Source organism: Podarcis vaucheri (assembly GCF_965113315.1).
Source record: "Podarcis vaucheri genome assembly, chromosome: 2".
Classification (NCBI taxonomy): Eukaryota; Metazoa; Chordata; class Lepidosauria; order Squamata; family Lacertidae; genus Podarcis; species Podarcis vaucheri.
In genome coordinates this window covers 36,321,188-36,348,492 of record NC_138760.1, presented here as the reverse complement: position 1 = coordinate 36,348,492, position 27,305 = coordinate 36,321,188, and the positions used below count along the sequence as shown (strand labels likewise).

At 41.6% G+C, this 27,305-nt stretch overlaps 1 protein-coding gene across 7 annotated transcripts in view; it reads left to right on the top strand.

Moving 5' to 3' along the window:
- The first annotated feature begins 460 nt into the window (after positions 1-460).
- Positions 461-27,305, top strand: part of CSNK1D (casein kinase 1 delta) — a 37,642-nt gene continuing 10,797 nt past the window's right edge. The window contains exons 1-9 of one of the 7 annotated variants that reach the window (XM_082211131.1): positions 461-792; positions 6,870-6,980; positions 8,764-8,912; positions 10,747-10,975; positions 12,147-12,317; positions 13,323-13,471; positions 17,034-17,205; positions 17,581-17,720; positions 24,019-26,953. In XM_082211131.1, the coding sequence (XP_082067257.1) occupies positions 717-792; positions 6,870-6,980; positions 8,764-8,912; positions 10,747-10,975; positions 12,147-12,317; positions 13,323-13,471; positions 17,034-17,205; positions 17,581-17,720; positions 24,019-24,114 (1,293 nt within the window). In that variant the 5' untranslated portion in view covers positions 461-716 and the 3' untranslated portion in view covers positions 24,115-26,953. Of the gene's footprint in view, positions 793-6,869; positions 6,981-8,763; positions 8,913-10,746; positions 10,976-12,146; positions 12,318-13,322; positions 13,472-17,033; positions 17,206-17,580; positions 17,721-18,011; positions 20,622-24,018; positions 26,954-27,213; positions 27,282-27,305 lie in introns of those variants that run through there. The other 6 variants (XM_082211132.1, XM_082211136.1, XM_082211137.1 and 3 more) reach the window with 6 other exon arrangements.

Here is a 27,305-nt window from a genome sequence, read left to right as displayed (position 1 = left end):
CCTCAAGAAAGGACACTGCCATCCACGAATCAATTGGAAACCGTTTCAGATCTTGAGGGTTGACAAACCCCAGGTGTGCTTTGGCACCATCTTTTTATGGGGCTACGTGACGGTATTGCAACCATGCTTCGTGCTATTCCAGCCTCAGAAGCCTATAGAAAAGTTTGTGTGAATAAGCCCAATTATCTCTGACAATACTAGGGCGCAGCCAGCTGCTGCTGGACCCGCCCGTGAGCGGAGCCCTGGTTATGGGGTGGCAGCTGCCTCGGTTCTCACGGGTGGGGCCAAGTCCAAACCCTACCGCGGGGCGAAAGCGGCCAATGAGTCGAGGGGAAGCCCCGCGCCCAGAGGTTACCATGGAGACGCGGCCCCTCTCCCTCCCCACCCCTTTCCTCGCTCGCGCGCGCGCGGCCTCACAATCTGGCCCCCCCTGACCCAGCTTCCCCTCAGAAGAGGATGCTCCTCCATCGCAAAGCTCCGCCCCCTGTTGCCAAGGAAGTGAGGTCACATAATATGGCGGCTGGGGCTTAGCTGCGCTGAGGGAGGATCCGGGTCTCGGGGAATCTGCGTCCATCCTCCCCACCCGGGGTGCGCTGTCGCCCCCGAATCCCTCCGGCGTCGAGAGGCGGGGCTAAGGGCCGCGATGGTCTCTGGCGTCGCCCTGCTCTGAGTCAGGGTCCCTCGCGACTGGGTCCGGGTCCTGCCGAGCCGCCGCGATGGAGTTGAGAGTCGGGAACCGGTACCGGCTTGGCCGGAAGATCGGGAGCGGCTCCTTCGGGGACATTTACCTCGGTGAGGGGGCGCCGCTCTGGCATGGACCGAGAGGGGGGGTTGGGGAAGGGGGGGGCGCGCGACGACGGCCTGAGGGAAGCGGCTGTCTTTGGAGAAGCGAGGTCGGGGGTCGCTTTGCCTCTGGCGCTCTGGTGGGGCCTTCAGGTCGCGGCCCCCCCACCCCCACCCCAAGCGGACTCTGCTTTCCCGTGAGGTGACAGCGGAACGCCCAAGGAGCGCGTCAAGCCCCGTAGCGGGAAGTAAAACCGTCGTGTCCCTCGCCTGCTCAACCACCGCAGTTACAGTCAGGGTTTACTCGGAAGGAAGACCTGGGTATTGCAGGGAGACTGACTTCAGAGCAAGCGTGTTTACAGTTAGCCTTGGCTCGACACGGGGGGAAATGAGGACTGGGAGAGCCCCAGTAGTGCCCAGTTACTTCCTTTGTGACCTTGGGCAAATCGCTCTTGTCTCCTTTCTCTCCTCTCTCTCTCTCTCTCTCTCTCCCCCCCCCCTTTCTTCCCCACTTCTTTTATTTGGCTTCTAAGCTGGGGTGGGAAAAAATTCCTGACTACATGTTTCTGGGCCGAAGGGTTCTGACAGTGAAGTATGAGGTTTGGAAATGCACCAGCTGTCGGTGAAGAAAAATTAATAATACTCAGATGGAGTTGTTTACTGTGAGGCTTCCAGGAAGTAGCCTGGTTTGAAAGAGATAATTGCCTAGGTTTAGGTTATTTTTTGCAGAGTAACTCTTCTCCTTTTGTCACTTGTCATGTCTGCTATAGCTTTTAGCTGAATTGTCACATGGGGAGAAATTACAGGTTTTGCGCTGCTTTCTGGAACTAAGGCACACCTGGTTATTTTCAGCTTAGTCCCCTAATTTTGATGGCAGTGTAACTGTGAACCTGAGCCAGAGGCCTGCTAACTTACATCTTTGGTAATAAATCTTTAATAGACCCTGAGGGATGATGTGGATTTTCTCCTGCATTTTGTATGTTGTAAGCTAGTCTAGGTGTCGCCTTTCAAATTCATAGGCTTTATGCAAAGGTAAGCCAGGGAAAAAAATCTGATAGATGAAACTGATGCTCGCAAATAGTTAATGGTTCAATCCTGCAAAGGCATATGCCTATGCATTGCAGTATGCATTGAGTGGCTGTAATGGGATTGCTGACTGTGCATGCTGCTATCTATACAAGGGTGTAAGTCAATCCAAGTCTGAGCTCCTGCGTTTAAAAATACACTAATTTATGCATGTCAGGAGCAGTGAGACCAGTTGTGAAGCCTTCTTAATTCTTGTTAATTGAGAGGGTCCCCACCCTCTTGAAATCTGCTTCAGTGCATGGCTGGCCTTTAGAATATGGATGTGTTAATAACATTAAATAACTTGTGTACTTCTTTGTTCTTCACTGTTGGGGGGGGCAGATGAGAACAACTAGCACTTTAGTTTTGAATCATTGTACTCTAAAACTGGACATCTGTTTTCAAAGATTGTGGGAATGCAGTTTTCTAGAATCTTAGTGTCACCATCCTTGGTATTGGTTTTGGCCTACTGATAAAGCTACTTGAGAACAGTTTTAAGGTATTTCTCTACACTACAGGATCATTAGCTATCTGAGAGTTATGAAGTACAGCAGTTATTTTGGAGCTATATATAAGGGTGCGGCCCCAGAAGGAGAAAGGTCGTGCTGTGGCAGCTCCACCTATGGGAGCAGTAGTTAAAGTCGTTGTGCAGGTTAGGAAACTTTGTATATAATCAGAAGAGTTGTTTTAGTCTTGTTCTTAATAACATAGTCCATCTGGCTGTCAAATATCAGGCAGATGTTTCTAGTTTATGTGAGGAGGAGCTACCTATTTGATTATTTTCATTTTGAGAATTATGTACAAGAGAGGCTGCAGGCATCTGTAGCCTATATATAAAGATGGTGTGTCAAATAGGTATTAAGCACATACATATTTTGGCCATGTGTATGCAATTCGTTAGAATATCAGCATCCAAATAATGAGTCTTTAAATTGTCATACTTGTGAAACAACAGAGAGTAGCTTAAAACAAAGCACTGAAGATGGTTAAATGTTTAACCATTGTAATCCTTGAAAGAAAGAGAAAATCTACCCAAATGTCTAATTCTGGGACTTCCCCTAACACAGTCAAGTCTTTGATGCCTATAAGTGAACTGGTTTTCACGTCGCAATAAAGCATATTTAATGTTTAACCACAGTTTATTGCAAATTAGTAGTGGGTGCCTGCTGATCAAAGCTTCCTGCTTTGTTCGTCCCTTGCTGTTGGCTATACTGCTCTGGGAGCAATAAGGCACAAGCTTTGACTTGTATATTCAGACCAGATATTGTGGTTTGTTTCTCTCCGAACAAATTATAAGAGGTAGCCAAGGTTTATTCTTACCTTACTACTCATGGTTTGTTTGGGGGAAACAAACTTTGAGCCCAGGTATAGGCAGCACAACAGTCCAAGGCTTGTAGCTTGTTGTAGCAAGGAACATGTGAAAAATGAAGCAGGGACTCCTGAGCAGTGAACACGAGCACGTTGGTCAGTTGTGTTAAACCATAGTTAAGCATTGGTCTCTTGTAAGAATATTTCCCATACTCCTTTATGTATTTAAAAGATAGATAGATACCTTGCCCTCTCACCAATGATTTCCAAAGCAGCCCTTGTAGGTACAATACAATGAAGCTATACTGAAGAAACATTTGTGCTCACTTAGAGTATTGGTATGTTACAAAATCTTCCCAACACAAGATCCATTGTTGCCCCCATGGAATGATGGGACTTGCTCTTAGCTGTTCTGCTGTCACTCATGCCTTCCAATCTTCTCAGTTTGTGGAGAGGTCCCTAACCCTCCAGAACAGATTTTGGGTTGGGGGTCACCCAGGGGACTTCAGAGAAGAGAGGAAGGGGGAATCGGTTGCACAAGCAGAACACAACAGTTGGATATTGCCTAATAGCTTTGGTGAATAGTCATCTTTGCTCTGTAACAACTTCCATATTGTATTGAAAAGTAGATCCTAGGAATCCTTGAGTTGAGTTCTTCTGGAACAGCTTTTTAATGTATGGAAGTATAGCTCGCACTATCAATGTTACTCTGCTGCATCAGCAAGACCAATGCTGTTATTTCTTTGTATATGTTGTAGAGGTCAGTTGGCCTTTGTTACTTAGTTTGAGGCTGTAAGTAGGTATTCCAGATAATCCAGTGCAAAGTTCTGTCTCTAGATAGGAGATGTAGGGGTTTCTCAGCTTCTGCTAGTCATAAAATAAATGTTGATGTCTGATAGGAAGATCTTGAGGTTTTTGGTTTTTCATTGGTGTGGATTCCTTTTACAACAGAAGTAGTTTTTGCCACTTCTTAGTCAGGAAGATCCCAACTCCTCCTATTGTAGCAGAAGCTGCGAGTCCCATGGCAAATTAGTATTGTGCATTAATTTGAAAACATAGCTAACAACTTCATTTGGTGAAATATATCTTACATAGACATGATACTTATCCCAGAATTTGACCTTTAGCCAGCTTCTGTTTTCTTAAGAATTGTGAAATGTTGCCCAGTCACTAGAAACTTTTTTTGGCAGAAAATGTGCTTACCTAAGAGAAGCTTCCTTGCTCAGGAATCTGTACCTAACTGTGCATGGTTGCAGCTGAGCCCCTTCTTAAGTGAATAAAGAACAAATTGCTTATGGCCTGTGGTTTTTGCTTAGTGGAGTTAATATTTTATGTACTGTTCTAAAGATAATATGCAGTAAAATGGCTTGACCCTTTTAAGCAGCATACTTCTTCCTAGTTCTCCCCTATATAAGTACAATATAGAAGGCTTAATATGGGACATGTTAAAGACGACTCCCTGCGTGAGAGAGTGCATGCATGCACAATGTGTGTGCACACCATGTCACAGTCTTCATATACAGTGGTACATCTGGTTGCGAATGCGATCCATTCCGGAGGCCCGTTCACAACATGAAAAGAGCACAACCTGAAGCGCCGTATCTGTGCAGGTGCGCGGCGCGATTTGGCGCTTGTGTGCATGCGCGAGTGGCGAAACCCAGAAGTAACCCTTTCCGGTACTTCCGGGTCGCTGCGGGACGTAACATGAAGCAAACGTAACGAGGTATGACTGTACCTAAAACCAAGTTGTATATTGTAACACTACTGTTGCATTCATTCTGGTTAAAAAAGGTTAATCCCTTGTTACCTCAGATATTAACCTCACTCTCTTAGCCAAAATCATTATGTGTATAATGTAGTCTGTATGTGAAACACTGGTGCTACATGCAAGAGCCTTCCAAATAAAATCATGTTTAGAAAGGGGAGACAGTGTTTTAAACCAGAAGGCTCAGCTAAATCAAGATGTGAACCTGGAGAAGTCATTGTGCTGTGTGCAATCCGTCGCTTGCCATTGACATTTCCTGTGTCTTGTATGCATGTGGGCCTGCCTATTCACGAGCGTGGAATGTCCTTATCAGCTTAAAGGCATGCCTTAGATTCGTAAGTTCTCTCTCCTCTTGCATTTCGTCTGCTCCCAGTCTTAGATGAGACTGAAAGTAGACTATTTTTCTTTGTTAATTACAGCCCTACCATGCTTGTTTATTTATTTCATAAAATTTATGTGTACCACTTAATTGTTAACAAAAACCTCAAAGTAGTTTACAAAGGGAATAAAACAATAAAATTATCAGTAAAAACAGCTCTATAAAACATTTGAAAGATAAAATCAACTATAAGCTAAAAACATACATCAACATTTTTCATGTAAGAATGTGATTGTTTAGTGTGGCAGTGCCTACACTTTGGAATTCCCTCCCTATTGAGATCAAGCAGGTGCCTTCACTGTACTCTTTCTGGTACCTGCTAAAAATGTTTTTGTTTAAACAAGCCTACCCCGATGCTTAGAAAGTTGAGGTAATTTCAGTCTGCTTTAGCATTTTAACTTTTATATGTTTTTAAGTATGGTTGTGAAATTTCCTTGATTTTGCTATTTTATCTTTTGTAAACTGCTTTGAGGTTTTTTACAATCAAGTGGTGTATAAATTTTATGAAATAAATAAATTCCCTTTGACTTGTGTATATTAAATAGGACATAATCTGCAGGTGCTCATGATACTGTAGTACAGTACATGCTGCATTACAAAACAACTTAGTGGATACTGAGGAATTGAGTAATAAGAAACCAATTGAAATCATTGGTTATAAATTAAGGAATTACTTTTGCACACAACAGATGAATGTAGAATCTTAACCATCATTTTAGAGCCCTTATGTCCCATTGATTTTGATGGAGAGCTAATGTGTGAATGGGCTTGTGGACAGGACTTCATCTTCTTATCTTTCCCCCCTGCAGCCAGCTGTGCACACCCTAGGTTTCTCTGGAGACCCCCCCCCCCCAAACCTCCAAAGCAGTTTTTGAGGGTATATGGCATGGGAACTGCAGGAGGGAGAAAAGAAAAGTCCAGTTGCACAAGAGGAAATCTGTTCTGCTCACTTGCAGACACCCTTGGGTACAACCCACTGTGAAATCACTTGAACTTAAATGGGCTTAAGTTTGCCTAGATTGTATCCTGTTTACGCGTGGGTTATGTTCCCGGGCACCGCATGCATCAGTGAAATTGTGTATAATTAAAACCCATTGGAAAAGCCTTCAAACACACCATTCCACCTCTGCCCTGCCCGTGTTCCACCCTTTTAGAGATATTTCACTGATGTCTTTATGACATTTCTGGGTCATACACATATTGAACATGTGTAAACAGGGCTGCCTGTAATGTATAGGTGACACTACCAATGCAAGTTATATCAGTTCAAAAGCATGAGGGGAATGCACATGCAGTGTTAGAAATTAGCTAGGCACCAGGCGCATTTTGCTCCTGATGTGGGTACAATTGGAACCACGTGGAGATCTCTAGATGCCAGGTTGGCGACTGACATCTCCACCTTTTTCTCCAAGGCTTGCATGGTTCACCCCCCTTCTTGGTTATTCCGTACAACTACCTTGTGATGCCAGCAACTGTTACACACATTGCCAGGGTGTATAAGCAATTCCTTTGGTTAGTTCATGTTTGATAGTCTTGGATTTTGAAGTTGTGTTTGCTTCTCTCCTTTAGGGACTGACATTGCTGCTGGAGAAGAGGTTGCCATCAAATTAGAATGTGTGAAAACCAAACATCCTCAACTCCATATAGAAAGCAAAATTTACAAAATGATGCAGGGTGGAGGTAAAAATTATCTGTGCTGATAAGTCATATGGGTACTAATGTTCTAGCTATAAACTGAAGAAGGCAGATAGCACTGCATATGTGCACAAGTGATTTCATGGTTACCTTCCTGCCCTGCATTAGGGAGCTACAGCAGTAGAATCCTAAATGTGCTTTCTTAGAAATAAGAGTAGCACTGAGTTCATTGAGTCTTTAATCCTAAGTAAGTATGGGTGGGACTTCAGTTTTAGTCTTCATTCTCAGTGTTCTAATAAGGTGGGCTCTTGTTTACACAGGGGGTTGTGAGGCTGACAAACAATTGCTTCACTAAGAGTTACCCTCTGAGCCCCTGGATTACCAACACTACCTCAACCTGTCTGCTCATTACTTAAATGCAAATCAAGTTGTTGTTTATCTGTGACATATTTCTGAGTTGTAATGTTAAAAGAAAGGAACTCTTGAACTGTAGATCATGAACATGAGAGGTTTTCAATCACACAAATGAGATATATATATATATATTATTGAAATTATGTTCTGACAGTAGTGTCAATCCTGGTTTGACAATCTTAAAACTGGGCAAATCATTTTACTTAAAGGCATGGTCTTTGCATGTGATACCATATAGGCAAGATACCATTTCACTCTTGAACTTCGTGAGAAGCTTTCTTGTTTGGACCTATACTTTTTCTCAGTAATTGCAAACTGCTTTTTATAGTTTCAGAGGCACAAAAATTATTACATTTGTTTTGCTATAACCTTGAGTGTGGATCTGTTAACTGACAACAGTTAACTACATGGGCATAGTTCTTGCAAGTCTTGTAATTTGCTACTCATTTCGGATGAGTAGCATTGTCCATTGCAGAGTACCTGAATGTGCCTTCCCCAAGTTAGGCAAATATACTCTGGAGATGGGGTTCAGCAGATATTATTACAGTTCTGCATTGTGTTACTCTAGATGATGCATAAATATATGTGCTCTTACTCATACAATCTTGCAATGCTGGAGAGAGAAGCCAAATGCAGACCTGGCACAGTTCCGCTCTGTGCTGGTAACCACTGAGCCAGCTGCTTGCATGATTCAGATTATTTTAAAGTAGGGGTGGGAAATCAATGTTTCTGGACTACATCTCTCATTATCCCCTGCCAATCACCTTGCTAGCCAGAGCTGATGCAACTTGGAGTCCAACAACACCTGGAGGGTCAGAGGTTACCCATCTCTTGTTTAAAGTGTTCTTTATTCTGATCTTCTAGCTTTAATTACCTAGAATTATGACATAGTAATATCAGTCAGAGTGGGGAATGCAGGTAGTGGTGAAAGAATTGAGCAACTCTCAGAACTTATTTGGGGGGAATCTTCTGAAGCTGTAACCAAGGGAACCTCATAATTTCTGAGCCCAGGTTAAACAGCACAGATTTAAAATTTCATATACAAATATGCTATAAAATATTTGTTGAATTCTGAGTATTCATAGCTACTGTAGACTAATTTGACGCCTGATAGTTAGGATTCATAGCACAACAATGGTCTTTCCCTTCCTTTTGGCTTCTTAATAGGGAGTACTTGTACTTAGATAGAAGGAGAAGATCACATCCCATTGGAAGCACATCTATACAAGGTGTTCCAGGACCTTCCTCCAGTTCCAGTCTCTTCCCCCATCTCCTCCCCCCCAAATGCATACATTTTTCAGGAAGAAAAATGTGCTGTAATTTAGATAATAATCTGTGGGTGTGTCATACATATTTTGTGCAGATACCTTCTGTTTTCACAAAATACTATAGTAATTTTTCCCCTTTTTTCTAGTGGGCATTCCCACAATCAAATGGTGCGGTGCTGAAGGTGACTACAATGTAATGGTGATGGAGTTGTTGGGACCAAGCCTTGAAGATCTCTTTAACTTCTGTTCAAGAAAATTCAGCCTCAAGACAGTCCTTTTACTTGCTGACCAAATGGTATTAAAATCTTTGCATGTCTTGATTATTGGGTAGGAGGGCTTCCTTAAATCCTCTCTGCATTCTATAAATAATTGTCTTATATGGAACAAAATTTGGGACTCCTTTCTTTCAGAGGGCAGGTAGAAAGCCTACCACTTAAGCTATTCTCTTCATATACCAGAAAATAAGATGTGTCCAGTACAAATAATGCTTTTAAAGTTATTTTTGCCAGTGTGAATCAGACCAATTTAGCTGCAGTGGGAAACATGCTTGTGCTTCTTTAAAATACATACTTTTTCCAAAATGGATTGTTCTCAGGGTTGCAAAGAGAGGCTGTGTAGTTAGTGGCTGTTGGGCTGGATTCTAAAGCATTCACCCGTTTCTAGTGTGTTAGGCTACATTCCTTATCTATCTCTTGACATGAGGGTTTGCAATTATTTTAAAAGCTAATCTTTCCCTCAAGGGGTAACAACAGTCAACACATCAAGTTTTACAGATTCTTCAACTTTATGTTAGGATCAAGTTGCAGAATCTGAGCCTATATGTATTTAAAACTTTGCTGCCACAAAAAATTGGCCAGTTTATGCATAATACATAACTTCCTGAAAATGTTATATAAATCAACTTGTGAATTGTTCTTCCAAAATAAGTGTGAAGACATTCTTGGTTTGTATTTCTGCACAGACATAGAAGACAATAAGAACTAAATATGTCCGTGAATAATATATTTTCTAATGGCTATTAGGATGTCTGTATGTGTGTCCATTTTTAAACCCTTAAGTTCAGAAAGGTTGAAGTAAAACAGCAGGACCATAAATATTCCAGTTATGTGTACTGCTACCATTTGAAGCATCTGGAAACCATGCTTTATGCAAGCAAGTGGCACTGAAATGATATAGCAATGGTGCTAGATGACGCCAGGGTCAGTAGTCACACAGTTTGAGCACTGGCTGAGGCTCCCAGGGGCTTGGAAGAGAGCCCCTCCCTGGACCAGCCGCAGCACCATTCACCATCTTCCCTGATGGACCCACCAATATTTTTCAGCAGTACACAGTGCTTCTGCTTTTAAATAGGAGCCAAGCTTACCTTTCACCTTCAGTGGTCACCTGCCATTTTGAAGTTACTCAGAGTATATTGTCTTGCCTTACTGATTTTGTAGGTCTATAGGTAGGATTGGGCCATGACCTGATTGGAAGTAGATATAGTGAGGGCTCATTGTTGGCACTATGCCAAGGGCGCTCTGGCTTCAGCCTTGGAGGCAACTATTGGTCTAATGTAGTAGTACTGCTGTTACAGCAAAATCTTTAGAGCCAAAACTCAATCTTACCTAGTTGAAGATCCTTGGAGGTTTTTAAGCAGATGTTGGATGGCCATCTGTCATGTAAGCTCTAGTTGAGATTTCTGCATTGCAGAGTGTTGGACTAGATGTCCCTCAGGATCCCTACACAGCTCTTTTTGTGGGGGGGGGATGTCACCCTGTCAGTGCCCAAAGTGAGATCCAGTTAAGACATTAATTCTTGCTTCATCAAAAGACCCAGGAGGAAAGCCACTTAGGCTGCAATCTTATACACACGTACCTGGCAGTAACTCCTATTGATCTTAATTAGACTTACTTCCTAGTTGTCATGTGTACAGTTGCACAGTTAGAAACAAGTTAAACTGGCTTGTGGTATTTTAAAAAGGGAGTTAAGTAGAATAAATATTCAGGCATAATAAAGCAAGCAAATGGCTTTTAAGCTTAAACGTTATCAAAGTAGGATTTTAATATTAAAGCCCAAGATAAAGGAGCAGCTGGTTGTTTTTGAAAGGTTTTATATGCTGTAATTCTGAAATTATGCCTTTCTGCAATTAGATTAGCCGAATAGAATACATTCATTCGAAGAACTTCATCCACCGAGATGTAAAGCCTGACAACTTCCTGATGGGATTAGGCAAGAAGGGCAATCTTGTCTACATCATAGATTTTGGGCTGGCCAAGAAATATCGGGATGCTCGAACGCACCAGCACATTCCATATCGTGAAAATAAAAATTTAACAGGAACTGCCCGCTATGCCTCTATCAACACTCATCTTGGAATTGGTGAGCTGGTAGCAGATTATTTTGGTTATTGTTGTAGGAGTGTTCATACAATAAGACATCTGGATAAAATAAATTGTTCTGGCTACCATTGAAAAGAGGGGGCTTTGATCTGGGAGTGAGCCCTGTTGAATCCAGTAGGACTTATTTCTGAATAGATGTTGTTAGGATTGCGCTGTAAGTGCATCAGTGAAACAAATCAAATGGTCATGCTCTCTAATGCATGTGACAGCCTCAAACAAGATGTTGGGAGTGTTTCATCCAATAAACTTCCACTGGGATAGCTTGGTAGATTTTTTCTTGGGGTCAGACTACCATATATGGGATTGAGAAGAAATTTCCCTTCAGGTCAAGCTTGTAAAAGTTATCTCAGGATTTGTTTTGTTTCTGTTTGCCTCCACTTGCATGCAGACATAAAACTTGCCTTGCTAGAAGCTGTTTCCAATGGCACAACAACAAAGAACTTTACCATAAAGAAGATTATAGTCCTGAGAGATATGGGTTGGAGAACACTGTGTCTTTCACTGCAGCCTGTGTCAAGAAATTGTGGCTAAGCTTGCAACTTGGCTCAGTGGTGTGAATCATCGTTAGCAGCTTTCTGCAGTATGTCTCTTCTTGGCACTGTGGCTTGGATTGCCTTGGTTGATTGCAGGGCTCCACAGATGTCTTTGCACCCCTCCCCCAGAGTTCTCCGTGAATTTCAGGGGATGATGGGGAGAGGTCTCCTCACACTAGCATGGCAAGAGCAGCATTCAGAGACTGTAAAAGTTTCAAGCAAAATGAAATAAGATCCACCTTCTCTCTTCAATTCAGAGGATTTGGGGCAGGAAGGAGCCAGAAGCAACTAAATCATGGTTGCCTTTACGCTCAAAGCTGTAAAACCCTGGTTGATCTGCAAGTGTTGTGGGTGAATGATTCTGTATTTCTATTGTGGTATGGACCTATATGGCCACTTGAACAGTTTCCAGTATGGGATTCTTTAGGAATAATTGTTGGATAATTGTAAGAGTAAACCATTTTTCCATACTGATTTTATTGGCAAGGTTGAAATTAACTATTTAACAATGTTTTTCTTGCAGGTAAGATCTTTGTTGTGTAATTTTTGCTTTAAGCATATTTGAACCATTTCACCAGATGATAGAACCTAATGGCTCCACTCTTCTACTCCTTGTAGAACAATCTCGCAGAGATGACTTGGAGTCCTTGGGCTATGTACTCATGTATTTTAACCTGGGCTCCCTCCCCTGGCAGGGATTGAAGGCAGCTACAAAAAGACAGAAATATGAACGCATCAGTGAAAAGAAAATGTCCACACCCATTGAGGTTTTGTGTAAAGGATACCCTTGTAAGTTTATTCTCTGAAATAGATGTCTTCAGTATTGAGTTCAAAGCTAACTCTTCAGTGGAACTTACATTAACTTGATGTTACATTTTCTGTTAACCTCTCTATCTTAGAAAATATTCTAGCTCTTATTTGTATGTATTAACTCTTCCTTCTTATTTGGTTAAAATTTCATTTAATAGTTAAATGAAGGTATGTTGTTTGGCTGCTTTGTAAACAACTTCAACCCCCCCCCCTTTTTTTAGTGCTCCCATCTTTCCAAGGTGCTGTATATGTATGGATTTTTCTCTTGTCTACAATGTTTGGTATTCAATGAGCAGCTTACCATGATGAACAAATGAGTTACATGTTCAGTTAGCGTTAGCACATGTGCACTCACAGTGCATAAGATACCAGTCATTGCTAAAAAGGGAGGGGCTGCATTTTATTTCTTTAAAAAGAAATATATATCTCTTTGTTTTGTTTTATTGCATTTATGAATTACAGTTATATTGCACTTTTCCTCCAAGGAACTCAGGTGGCATACATGATTGTGTTCTTTTAATCCTCACAGCAACCTTGTGAGACAGCTTTGACTGAGAGACAGTGACTGGCCCAAAGTCACACAGCTTCATAGCTTGAATAGGGATTTTAACCCTGATCTGCCAGATCCTAGTTCAGCAACCTGCTAAACTTTGTACCATACTTAATCTTTCTATTGTTTATACCACTGTGGACTAGAATAGGGCTCTCTACACTCCTCTGCAGGTTGCCTCTGCCGTTGTAGCCTAGTAATTTCCCTGATGGTGATACATTGACAGTCATGAAGGATTGTGCTGCATGTGAAAAAAAGCATATCATTTCCCGATTACATATGGGAAAAGCAGTTCACGGTTCTGTCACCTTGGTTACTATGAGAAGCATTGAGCCAGTACTTTGGAAAGCAGATGAGCTGATGAATCTGTGCTGGATATTGTTGTTTGCACTGACTTTACGATAATATCATCAGGATTTCTCATTTATTTTCAGCTGAATTTGCTACGTACCTGAATTTTTGCCGCTCGTTGCGTTTTGATGACAAACCGGATTATTCATATCTAAGGCAATTATTCAGAAACCTCTTCCACAGACAAGGCTTCTCCTATGACTATGTATTTGACTGGAACATGCTGAAATTTGTAAGTACTTACTAACTTAATTTTTTTTTAATTGTGAAAAACTGAGAGTGAGAGCTTGACATTGAGTGCTGGAGGTGAAATAATATATTTCACAGTGCTTGTTCATGTTTGTAGCAAAAGGCAGTTTGGTGTGAACTGTTACAAGCAATGAAACTGAAACCAGTTTTAGCTTTATAACAGGACTAGTGGTTAAAGTATCAAACGGCAAATCTGCGAGCACTCAGGTGGGAGTAAGCCACATTGAAACAGTGCGATTTGCTTTGTAGTAAACAGGCTTGGGGTGCCTCTGTAAATCCTTGAAGACTGGGGATCTATGTATATGAGTGGCAGCTTGCAGTGTATCCGATTGTAAATAATCAAAGCTGATGATCTGATGTTGTCTCATTCCTTGCCCAGCTGTAAGAGGTTGTGCACATTTACCATAATCACTCTGGGGGACCAAATGGGTTCTCTGGGTGTTGTCTTCAGCTATTTTATAATTTGTAATGACCAGAAGGTATGGAAGCTGTAAGATGGCTGTAGAATGACATTAAAATTTATGATATAACTGCATTACTTTGGTGGTCAGCTTGCGGTCACTTACCTTGTAGCAAAAACTTGGAAGCTTTGGAAGGCTTTGTAATTGGCAATGGTACTTCCAAAGATAGAAGCTGCATACCCAAAGAGAAGACATAAATTTGTACTGCATTTGCAGGCTTTCAGTTGCTCACATTTTGTTTAGATTTTTGATTAGCAAGAGATCCTACTTTAAAACAGAAAAAAGCCTGACATTCTGTATTTATAGCAAGACAGACGAGAAAGCAGAAATATTGTATGCTTGTGACAGTGGCTCTATCTGGATTTCCAAAGTGTTTCTTGTTTCTTCCAAAAGCAAAAACTTTGCTACCTTTTCTAGTTTTTATTAACAAAACACTATTTGGATGTTGGGTCTGTATATCTATGTGTATGTGCATGCATTGTTAGAGAAATCTATAAGTTTGGTTGGGGATTTAGGATTAAAACATGATAGACTCTGACCTGGTTGAGAAGCAGGGTACAGAAAAAATGGTAAAGCTCACCGCTTAGCTACTAGAACAAGCATTTGCAATGTTTTGCTTTCACATGTAACCACAAGCTGCCTAGAACAGGGAAGTATCGCTACGCAGGGTAAACAGTTTCTTTCAAAAAAAATTGAAACATGTTGAAACTTTTGCTTGTACCTTCCATTTAATTTTAAGGAAGTGAACCCTGTACTTCACGTGACTATGCATAAAAATCTTTTGAAGTCTACATGTCGGCAGAGGACTCTCTGACTCTCATGGGGTCAGAGACCACTCTCTCGGGTACTTGAATAAAGAGCTAAGGTGAATCTCTGCATGGTTTCTGATTTACACACACATATATGATTAAAATAAAATTAACTATGTTTTTTAAATATAAAGAACTCGGTGTGTATGAGATGTTGCACAATAATCGGCATATGCATTTCATACTCCTGAGATTCAGTATGCCATTCTTTGTGACTTGCATCCATCTTTCGTCCTTCCCTAACAGACGCTATTGAATATCTGTATCTCAGTGTTAGTCATTCTTTCTTCTGCAAATGTGATACAAGTTGATGTCACACCATTCTGTTCTGCCTGGAGCATGTTTACATTACAGATGAAAAGGAAAAAAACTGTATTTGGATCAGTTCAGTACATTTTAGGTTTGCCCAAGGCATTTTGATCCCTGAAAATCCACTCTGAGGCAGAAGCCTTGCTAGAAGGCCATGTAGTGTGACTTGTACACCAGTTCTTGGAACCAAAGCTGGTCTATATCGATCTGTTATACTCATGTGCAGTCACATTTCTTCATGATAATGAAGAAATATTTTGTACATCATTCACACCATAGATCATAGGGGTATCTTTTCAGTGAGATAGTTCATCATCAGGTAATTACTTTATTCTGTTAAGAATTCCCTATTCTGCCTGCCTTTTTGCAGTTTCCAAAAGTGTGCCTAACCCCCTCTCAAAAGCCTGGGCAAAGAGCTGTGTCTTCACTTGTCGACCCAGCAGATAATATTGGTGCAATATGTGTGTCAGCAGGGAGGAAGTCATCCCATAGGTGAGGAACCACCACCAAGAAGGCCTTATGTACCACAACCCCCTATCCTTCACTTGGTGATGGAAGCATAAATGTGACCTCCGCTACAGATGTTAATGACCTGGTAGGCTGATAGAGAAGGAAGTGTTCCTTCAGGTATTTGGCCTCCAGGTCCCTTGGGGCTTTAGATGTGGCAGCAAAGCACCCTAAACTGGCCTTCAGAATAATTTGTTAGCCGCTTAGGACCAGTGTTATGAAGTCTCCAATAATCCATTTTGTTTCTGAATCATTGATTTCCAGTCCAATTTCACACTTTCTGCTTCAGCTGTTGCATTTCCCTCTCTAATTCTATTGTAACATTAGTAAATATTATGCAGACATCAGCAAAAGGCAAAACGTGTTAGGTGATAACTTGCTGGTGTTCATTCCACACTTGGTTTTGTTGTTTTATTTAACAGTGGTTACAGTGATTTCAGAACTACAACATATGGGTTTCAGGGAAATTGTCGCTTTGCTTCACACCTTTTGCTAATAAGAATGCAACATGGATAGTGATCTCTGTAGTATGGTTTTTGTTTGTTTGATCAAGCAAATTGTTAAGCATTTGGTCTATATGGAGATTGTGCAGCACATTGAGGATAGCATTGGATTCAGTGGAGCTAAAATACTTTCTTCCAGCTGACAAAGCCAAGAATATAAGAAGTGTAATTTTCTCACAGTAACCAGCTTTAAGCACAACAGCACTCTCCCCAGCACCTGATATTCAGATGCATGCACTTCCAATACTGGAGGTATCTGCCAAGTAAACCAGCACCTGATATTTCTCCTCTCTACTTTGGGTAGCTACCAGGCTGAATATTTGTGACTGATTTCCAAGAATCATCAACATAAATCCCCTATTCTTTGCTGCTGTATAAGAAGAAAGACGTCAGGATTGCCTTTCTTTAAAAATATTGTCTGATGCTACCACTGTTCTTTTGTTTTTAGTGTAGTCATAGAAGTGTTGTGCAACAGCTTTGAACAAATGTATTTTCCAACTTTGAGCTATTTTGGACAAATACTGTAGGTACCCGGGTGTTTTCTTTGTATCTTCTTAGCAATTGCAAGTTCCACATCCTCTGGCATCATGGATATGTTCCATGCTGAAAGAGCAGATTCTGTCTGCTCTTAGTAGGTAATATTGTATGAAATTGTGGCAAATAAGTATTTTTTTAATATAAAGAACTAAATCCTGTTAAAAAATTAAAAAATATTGCGACCACCATTCATTTCCCTTTTTAAAAATAGGTATGGGGCTGAGAGAATAACCTGCTACCTTCTGAGTCTGTGTCTGATTTGGACCCAGGGTCTGCTTTTCCCTGCTGACTGTCTTTCAGTGGTCCAGATAAGCTCAGCAGCGTAGCATTGACACTGCAACTCCTCTCAACACTGAATACAGGTTTTTAACTAATTGATTCCAAATGTTGGTATAATGCCAAATTACATGTTCTTGCAGGGTGCAAGCCGTGCAGTCGAAGATGCTGAGCGTGAACGAAGAGAGAGAGAAGAAAGACTGAGACACACACGAAATCCTGCAGTTCGTGGCTTACCTTCCACTGCCTCTGGAAGGCTGAGGGGGACACAAGATGTAGCTCCACCAACCCCTCTTACCCCAACTTCACATACAGGTAAGCCAAAGAATGCCGTGAGGTGGGCTGCCTTCTAGTTAATCACTTCTTCCTCTTGCCTCCATTCAACACCTCAAGGCTTTTAGGGGGTTGGGGGGTAGGAGACTCTTCTTCTGCTAGTCTCCTAGCATGGTTATCTTTGAATCCAACCCTCAACATTTAAGAACAGTATTTTATAACATTAATTTCTTGACTTACAAGCCTCTCCCTTGTTAGGCATCAAAGGGGATTGAGTGCCTTATGGGTTTAATAGTTCTGACATTATGAAGGTGCTTATAAAGTGATGCCTCTGTCGGCTTCCCTTTATTGCAATAGTTTATTTTGTCTAGTAAATACAGGCACAAAATTAAGTTTTACTCTCTTTTTTTTTGTCAGCAAACACATCTCCTCGGCCAGTGTCTGGAATGGAGAGAGAACGGAAAGTGAGTATGCGATTGCATCGTGGGGCCCCTGTCAATATCTCCTCGTCTGATTTAACAGGCCGACAAGATACCTCACGCATGTCAACCTCACAGGTACAAAACAGTTCTGATTTTTTTTATGGGGAAAAGACTAGGAGCTCAGTAATGTCCTTTGACAAGATCAGAGTAAAAATACTCTTTGAGTAGGATAGATCGTCTCACAATTATGTTTAGACATGCCATTCTCTTAGTTGATCTGAATTAGCTGAAGAACTGCTACTTGTGAAGTCCTTAGCTTTCTGACCTTGAAGTTTAAGTGTGAAGGAGGGTGTTGTATAGGTTATTAAAATTGAGGCTGGATACCTCCCTTGTTTAATGCCTTTTTGGATATTTGTGTATTTGCAGGATACAGACTTTTAACAGCCATGGAAATATCAGTGACTTTTACTATACTATGTGAATCATCAACTGACTTAAATGTCATGTTTTCTTCTAACCACTGCAGATCTCAGAAGCCTTGTGCAAATGAATCAAAGCTATTACTTGTTACATTTCATGCCGAAGAAGGATCAATAAGTGCTCTCCTTTTATCCTTAGTACAGACTCAATTTGTCCAATATTACACATGGGCAATGTAATTTGTAGCCTTAGTCATCAGTCATTTGTTCTGTAGTGTCTAGTTGCAAAGTTGCACCCATTTGGCAATTTTGACATGGCTTGAGCTGTATTTTCAAATAAATTGCCATTTATGGAAAATAGCTACCAGCTTCTGTCTGGTATAAGTGACCATCTGTAATCATATCCGCTATAAGAGGAGTGTGCTTAAAGCTACTGTAGCACTGAAATTGTTATGCCTGTGAAATACGAGGTTGAAAGAGGAATGATCTGTCTTGCATTCTTTGTATTACTTTGTTAGGTGATGGTACTATTCATACTACTTTGATTTTCTTTTCTTGTAGAATTTACTAAAGCTAGAAGTAAAAAATGATTTCCAAATTAGCCCTGGGCATGCATCCTTGTTGAAAGTATGGAGCTAAACTAGACTAGTTGTTGTGAATGAGTCTGTACCTGACTGCAGTAAGCAACCTTCTTGACGATGGGACAGCTAATTGCAGATTGTAACGAATTGCCTACAGCATGCATTACTGGTTTATTTTAATAACCTGTGGCATATGTTCAGAGTATTTCAGTTGAATTACAGCACAGCTCACATAACAGGCTGTAAGTGTAAATTAATGTTGTATAAAAGAAAGAGTATTTTTGGAAGATAAATGCATATCCTGCATGCTTGTGCAGTGGAATGACAATTGACTCCATTTTGTTGGTCATTTTTTTGTTTGTTTCCAAACAGAAGGAAAATGTTTGTCTGGTGCCTGAAGAGAGGATATTCACTAACATGTGTAGCTTGAAACATTCCAGTTTCTTACTCCATTGTAGAGTCCCTCACAATATGTGTGCCACACAACCAAACAAGGCTTGGATTTCATGCAAGTCCTACAGTACTTTACAAAATGAAGCTTTGTCTCATGAAAGCCACAGCAGGGGACTCTAGGCTTTCTCATTCCAAAATAGTAGCTAAAAAACCAGTTGTGAATTTCTGAACAGTGATATTGTTCAGGTTTGATTCTAAGAGAACGGTGTATGTATGAGAACCAGAGAACACACTAGAATTTTGGGAAGGCCAGATCAGGAGAAGAGCCATTTGAAGGCATTGGCAAATTGATCTTTGACTTTGTGTCAGTTGAAGAAATGCTAAAGGAGCAAAAAGTTCTACAGCTGAACAGGACATAAATGTGGATGTTGCAGTTGGTGTTTAGAGCACCAAGCATCAAAACTCTAAAACAGTCACAAATGTTAGACAAGGGCAGCAGATGACACAGGAGCTTTTAGTAGCTTTAAAAAGAGAAAACCCTCAAACCAGTGGTGCCTGTTTGTTGGAAAGATAATTGAGGGTTAAAAGTTTTTTCGTTAAAAGTATAAAGGAGGAAATGTGTTGATTATGGTTAGTTTGGATTAACTGTTGCAGTAAGAAAAAAGTGAGATTGTTTTACATCATGGCTATAGTGAGTTCTATTGACCACATTGGGACTTGGTTTTTGAGTAAAGATGCATAGAATTGTTCTTTGTTTACTTCACAAAAGTAAATAAAACTTCTGGTTTTTTTGCTTTTGTTATATCAAAACCATCATAAACTTTTGCCTATGACCAGTAGTTACTGCTAAAGGTATGTAGTTTGACTCTAGCTCAGAACCATCACAATTCCTCAAATGCTAAATAGTATCTGATACAAAGAGAAAAAGCCTTTTGGGAAGACAGTCTTTAATTTAGAATAATATGGAATTTCAAGTTTCAACTCCATAGGAGCACAGATTTTGTCACCCATCACTAGTGTTCGCAATAAAGTGATTAAAGTTTATTATACTATATACTGAGGCTTCAAAATGAAAGATCCAGTCCTTAAACAACACAAGTATGATTTTCTGGAAGCCTAGAGTCTGTACCTAATAGGCATTCTTTATCATACTGATTATAAATACATTCTTAACGCCATACATTTGCTTGATTTGAATGCTACCTCCAGTCTTAGGCAAAACAGATGATAGCTTTTTGAATGAGTCTCTGAATCTCTTTTTCCTCTTGTTAATATCCAACAAATGTCTACTCCAGGAAATGAATAAGAGGTGTATAAAGCATATTTCCCCCTTCATTCAATATACACTGGCCAGATTCACAGTGGACAAGATCTCCTTGATCCCTACTCTAAGATCCTGACATTGCATGCTGGGATGGAGCTGGGGAAGATGTTTCTCTCTAGGATTTAAATGAGTGTGTCCTGTGGGTGTATTGCAGACTTGATAATTTTGAAGAAGGAAAAATAAACCTTTTGGAGTTTTGAGACTATCTCTTTTATCTTCCATCTGTAAAGCCAAGCTCCAGCAGACCTCGAAGGAAGAGGAAGAAAGTGCGTATTTTAACAACTTAAATGACCTGGAATAAAGCACTTTTAGACTCTGAGGTGTAGTTCCTTGCTTTCCTTTACATCAGGGCCATTGAAAAGCAGAATGAATTGCATCTAATATCTACAAATCTTGTTGTTTTTGATCATTGAACTTGGAAAGCAGTAAACGTCCAATAAGACTTGTCTACATCAGGGTGTCTCTTTCCTAGCTCTCTGTTTGTGATGATGGTTTGCATTGCACATTTAATTGGTCATTTTCATCTGAAATGACTACCTTATAAAAAATGGGTGTGGAACTGTGAAGTTTGCCTTGGCTGTGTTAAATGGGTAAAAAGTAGTTTGAAATATTTCTGTACTGCTCCAGCAGAGATCCTAGGACCAATTACAAAAAATGTGTCAATAGACCAACCCTCCATCCCCTTCAAATCATTCATGAGTGTCTAATAGTTCTACCAGCTCATGAATTTAGTGCAGTTTGTTCACTTTTTTGTTTACTTGTTTAAAGTAAAATAGTTTATTTAAAAGCTTAACAACTGATTCAGAAACATACTTTAAACATATTCGCAGTATTTCAGGATGAGAAGACTGCTCATTCTGTTCTCAGGACCTCGTTCCAAAAACACCTGACAGGTTATGAGCCAAACAAGACTAAAACTTCAGTTGGTTCATCTTGTAAATATAAATATCTTGGAAACCTGGCTCATTAAAGGTTGAGAATCCCAAAAGTGAAAATCCGAGTAGATAAATTCCAAACTGATTAAGGTAAATTCCCTTCTACTAGCTGTAGTCCTCTCCAGCTGCTTTGCTGCCATTGCCCTTCCTTGTACTTAACTGGACAACGGGGTGCTACTTCTCCATATATGTAAGAAGTAAAAAGGTAAAGGGACCCCTGACCATTAGGTCCAGTCGTGGCTGACTCTGGGGTTGCAGCGCTCATCTCGCTTTATTGGCCGAAGGAGCCGGCGTACAGCTTCCGGGTCATGTGGCCAGCATGACTAAGCTGCTTCTGGCGAACCAGAGCAGCACATGGAAACGCTGTTTATCTTCCCGCCAGAGCAGTACCTATTTATCTACTTGCACTTTGACGTGCTTTCGAACTGCTAGGTGGGCAGGAGCAGGGACCGAGCAACGGGACCTCACCCCATTGCGGGGATTCAATCCGCTGACCTTCTGATCAGCAAGTCCTAGGCTCTGTGGTTTAACCCACAGCGCCACCTGCGTCCCTGCTATGTAAGAAGTAGTTGTGGGTTAAACAGTGGAATTCAAACCAAAAAGGATCCACTCCCACTTTCTGTGGTAGATCATGTTAGCTTCCACTGACTATAAAAACTTCAAAGGATGATTAGTCTGATGGCACTGATGTTCCTTGGTATATGATCCCTGTCTGCTACAAAATGAAGTATCTTGGTATATGAGCCCTCTCGCATGTACCTCATTCTTCCTAGCAAAGGGCATGTATTTCATAAATTGTTTGAATAATCTGTAATGTGCAGCTTTTTTTTTTTCTTTCAAAAACTGAGCAAGGTGCTTCACAAAATGGTGATTGTAATGCAGTGGAGCATTACACTGCGTACTTCATGCAATTACAAATGACCCTCTTTGCTAAGTCACAAATGTATGAAATTTCTGTGACCTACATTTTCTATTCAGACTCTTGCAAAAGAGAATGAAGATTAAGAGTGTGGAATCCAGCACTTCCTGAATGAAAAGAGATTGGTCTATCTGAAAAATACAGTGGTACCCCGCAAGACGAACGCCTCGCGATACGAAAAACTCGCAAAACGAAAGGTTTTTTCGTTTTCGAGTTGCCTCGCAAGACGAATTTCCCTATGGGCTTGCTTCGCAAAACGAAGCTTGCCCCGGGGACAGCGGGTCTTCTCTTTTGAAGCAAGGGGCGGCGGGGAGATCGCTGCTCCCCACCGCCCCTTGCTTCAAAAGAGGTCCGGGGGCAACGGGAAGCGCTTCCCGCTGCCCCCGGACCTCTTTTGAAGCAAGCGGCTGCAGGGAGATCGCTTCTCTCCGCAGCCGCTTGCTTCAAAAGAGGTCGTGGACCTCTTTTGAAGCAAGCGGTTGCGGGGAGATCGCTTCTCAGAAGCGGGGCGGGGGGGCGGGAACACCTGCCCCAGCCACCCCACTTCGGAACGCTGCCCCGAAGCGGGGTGGGGGGGCGGGAACACCTTCTGAAGGCGGGCGGGGGGCGAAAGTCTTCGTCCCCCCTGCCTGCCTTCCCAGGGGCTTTTAAATCGCCCCGGACAGCGGAGAAGTCCTCCGCTGTCTCGGGGTGATTTTAAAATGCCGCCCGCCAGCATTTTAAGATCGCCCGGACAGCGGAGAAGTCCTCCGCTGTCCCAGGGTTTTTTAAAATGCTGGGGGTGGGAAGAAAAGCCCTTGTCCCCCCCCCCAGCCTTCAGAAGAGGTCCGGGGACAGACTGTCCCCGGACCTGGTCTGAAGGCGGTTTCCCTAGGAACGCATTAATTGATTTTCAATGCATTCCTATGGGAAACCGTGCATCGCAAGACGAAAAAACCGCAAGACGAAGAGACTTGCGGAACGAATTAATTTCGTCTTGCGAGGCACCACTGTATCTTGAAAAATACTGTTTCAAAAATATCCTTCTATCCAAACTTGAGGCTTTTGAGTTTGGAAATGAAAATGTACGGAGTGTAGTGCAGTTGTTTCTTCAATGAAATTGGCTGCGCTTTTGAAATTTGCCACTTTCCTGGGGTGAGTGAGAGTTGCCCCTGCTAAGTAGCAAATGGTACCAGCCCACACTTCCTTTGCCACTGTAACACTGGTGTGCTTCTATCAGCAGAAAACTGGCTATTCTTCTGGCTCTCTGCCAGTAATTTGACATCAGTTGTCTGCCTATGCATCCTTCCTGGTTACTGGCTTGAACTGCTTTCCCCATGCTATACTTTAGTGCTGTTCATGGTAGCCTGTGGGGGCGGGGAGTTCAGCATTGTGGTGTAGAGGTTTAGCAGCAACAAAACACAGGTTGGCTAGTCCCTTAACAGAACTACAGTATACAAATGTGTGACGTCCCTTTCTGCAAATCTCTGTGCTGACACACTGAAAGATTAAAGGTCTTGCTGTCTTCTTTCCTTTGAAGATTTCCACTTTAGTACTAATTTTTTTGCTACCACTTTTAGAGAGTTTCCCTTGGTGATGATGACCCTGCTTTCTTAACAAGTCACAATTCTTGCAGTAGGTATAATACAGCCTACTTACTATGCTTATGTTGCCATGAGATCGGTCAGATATATATATATTGTAATTTTTCATAGTTCCAATCCAAGCACAATAGCCTCTTCCACAGCTCCAAAGTATCTCAAACATGATTAAATTATGTGAATTCTTATCTGGGACCCCAGTAATATTTCATCTGTCAGCATAAAATCCCAGTAATGATATCTTATGGTCAACATTAACTATTTCCTTGGTGACCACTCTAGCAGGTACACCAGGGGATGGGTTGTGTGTGGAGCCTGCGGGGAGCTGAGAATTTGAAGTTGCTGCAGAGAAAGAAAGGCAGAAGGAAGAGCAAATGAGACAAAAGGCAGAAGATGGTGAAGAAAGAAGAGTTAATAAAGATCAGAGAAGTGATTTAAGAGGGACAATTTTCTTCTCAAATTGTTTGAATTCTACTGTACAGTATTAAATAAAACTGCTAAACTTCTAGGTCCTTTACATTGACCAGATTCATGCTTTGGCCTCTGCCAAAAATTCCTTCCAGTTGGTATGGTAGGTGGTTGTGGGCCAAGTGACACGATTCCATACTTAGTGGCCATATAAGAGATCAAATGGAAAGACTAATGTTGTGGTTCATGCTGGTTGCTAAAGTTAGAGAGTCATAAAGTAGGGTGGGCAAAAGCCTTCCCTAGAGGATGAATAGAAGGAAAGCCAGACTGCAATGCAGAACTGCAATCAGTTTTACCATCTTCAAAATCATAGTGGTTGGGAGGAGAATATTGGAAATGGAGCAGGGTTTCTTGGAACAAAAAATACACAAGGTATGTCTAAATCTGAAAATGGTTGGCATTCTGGTTGGCAAGAAAACCCCACCTCAATCATATGCATACCTCCAGACTACAGTTGGGGGCACTGATGACCAAATGTTACTCAGTACACATACCTCTCAAATCTTTCCACATGGAAAACTAGATGTTTGGTGGAAGGGTCCTAGCCTTTTCCCTGACCTACTTCTACAAATGAAGTGAATCTCTTGTATGAAGAACTATTTTGTTAATGTCAGCCCCCATTCGTGATCTGAAGAGGTACAACCCACACACAAGTTTATCACTTCAACAAAAAACGGACTACAGAGGCTCTGCCTTTTGAGAAAATACAAAAAGAGGACTGCTCCCTCTGGAGAATAGTCTTGACACATACTTGGATTCATAGGCCTATTATCTAATGTGCAGGAGGTGGGCCCTATTCCCTTTTGTTGTTGTTGAATAACTGGCCACATTCCCTTCTGATTAATCTGGAGGTGGGCAACATGATGGCAGTGGACAAGGCCAAAGCCAAAAGTGAACAGGCCACCTACTTTTCTCTCACATTAGCAGGCTGGCTGGAGAAGGACAGATCCCTGTTGCCAAAGGTTTGAACTGATAGCTTTAGATGGCTTCCTCTCCTCCATGGCTCTCCATTTCAGCTTCTCTTCTCCTTGCCCCTTCTCGACATTTTCCCCTCTTTGGCTAGTGGTCTGAACGAATTGCTTACCTAGGGCTTCTCTACCCTCTCCATTGCTTCATCTCTCTTGGCTTCCCAACCACCAGTCTATCTTTTCTCCCTTCCTGCATGAAATTAGATTCTCACTCGTGGGCTAAAGGCTGTTTTAATGAAATTATTCTTCTCACTCTTGGCCTAAAGTCTGTTTTAATGAATTGCTGGCCAGCAGTTTTGTGTGTAGTGAAGCTGCAGGGACACTCCCCATCATACTCATGATATGATTCTGTATTTGTGCATGCAACTGTATGCACACCCCCATAGATGGAACAGTTGCAGCTGTAAATCTGCATGCCATAGCATATCATAGCACATGTGGTGGTAGTGTACGTGGCCTAATGGCCCCTTGTTCCTAAGGGAATTTCAGCTGACAGTTCCATGAATTGATCCATATCCTCAGTATTGCTTTATCTTAATCAATGAACTTTATTTGCTCATTATGTACATGTAAGGCTGCTATATAGGTAGTGGTGTTTGGAGGTCTTCCCTTAGCCATTTCTTTTACTTCACATTCTTCTGTAAAAGCGGGCCTTTAATTAAATGATGTAACATTTGATTCATCAGGTGTGTTCTAATCTTTCTCTCTTATTGTTTTAAACACAAGTTTCCCCAAACATGTTCAGAGGTTCTATTCTTTTGGAAATTCTGGTTGTCCTTTTCCATTAGCATGGGAAAGATGCAGGGGCATCTTCGTTTTGGTTAGAAAACAAAATTGGTCACGTTCTTGATTATCATGTACACAGATTTCCTTTTTGCTACCTGAATGGCATAGTGCCTTTTACAAACTCATTTATGAAGAATGCGATGTCTTTCAAGCTTGACCATCTTCTGAAGGATGGGAAGTGCTGATGTGCCTTCTATGAATAAACAGTTGACCCTCTCACTTCTAGATGGCTTAGACTGCAATAAAAACTTTTGCTGCAATTTTGCTGAATTTAGCTTTACATACTTGGAGATGGGTAGAGGGCATTTAAGGCTTAAACTGAATGTTTCTTCTGATGTTGCAGTGATTGCCCCCAAAGTAAGAGGGCCTTTCTCTCCTCTCGCCCCACTTTTTTTTACATAGATAAGCTCCACCTCCAGCTGCTAAGTGTTGGTGTATGCATAAGTGTGAACATGTGTTAACTGCTCAGTGCATAAAGGAAAGGGGGCATTGAGAACCTTTGGGGGGGAATAGGCTTGAATCAGGAAGCTGTGATCCCTACTAACTCTGCTTGACCAGATTGAATGAAAAACTTGGCATTTATTAGCTTTAGAAATGTATTGTACATCAAACCTGTTTCCCTGAGAATATAAGATTCTTTTGAATTGCCAGTGATACAAACACAGATGTGGTGGATCTGTAAGGTTAGTAAGCCTGCAAGATCTAAGTTGTGTGCTGTCATGGAGAGAGTGTAAAAGGCCTGCTGCTTTAACTCTCAAAGTTGTGCCCATATGCTTGTTTGTGGATCACAGCCTGAAGGCTGGCTTCAGATTGAGCTGGTACACACTTTAGTGCTAATGAGATGAGGGTTCTCTTCCGTTGCAAAGAGTTTTGAAATACTGTGCAGAGTAGTTGCTGTGACACAGGAAAATGTTTTTTGAATCAGTGGCCAGTGCTGGCGATAAACAGTTAACATGATGGTGATGCTTTTGAGCTGAGAGTTACTGGAACAAAAAGCACCTCCAAAAACTGTTGGTTGCCACCTGCTGCTGAAGCAGCCTTTCTTTAAACCACTAGTTGTTGAAAACACATTCCTTAAAGTCAGGAAGTTGTCAGCTTTGTAGGGGCTTTCAAATCGCTGAAGAATCAGTGTCTGCGAGGCCTCTGAATCAAGAACCATTCCAAATTCAGAGCAGCTCCAGTTAGAATCATAGTTGGGGATTCTATATTGGGCAGTGGAATTCTTACAAATGGCTGTCTTTTCCCCCCACCTCAGAATAGCATTCCTTTCGAACACCATGGCAAGTAGCTGCTCGTCTCCTTCTCGTTGGAAAGCAGCACTGGGTGAGTCCATTCTCACGAGACACC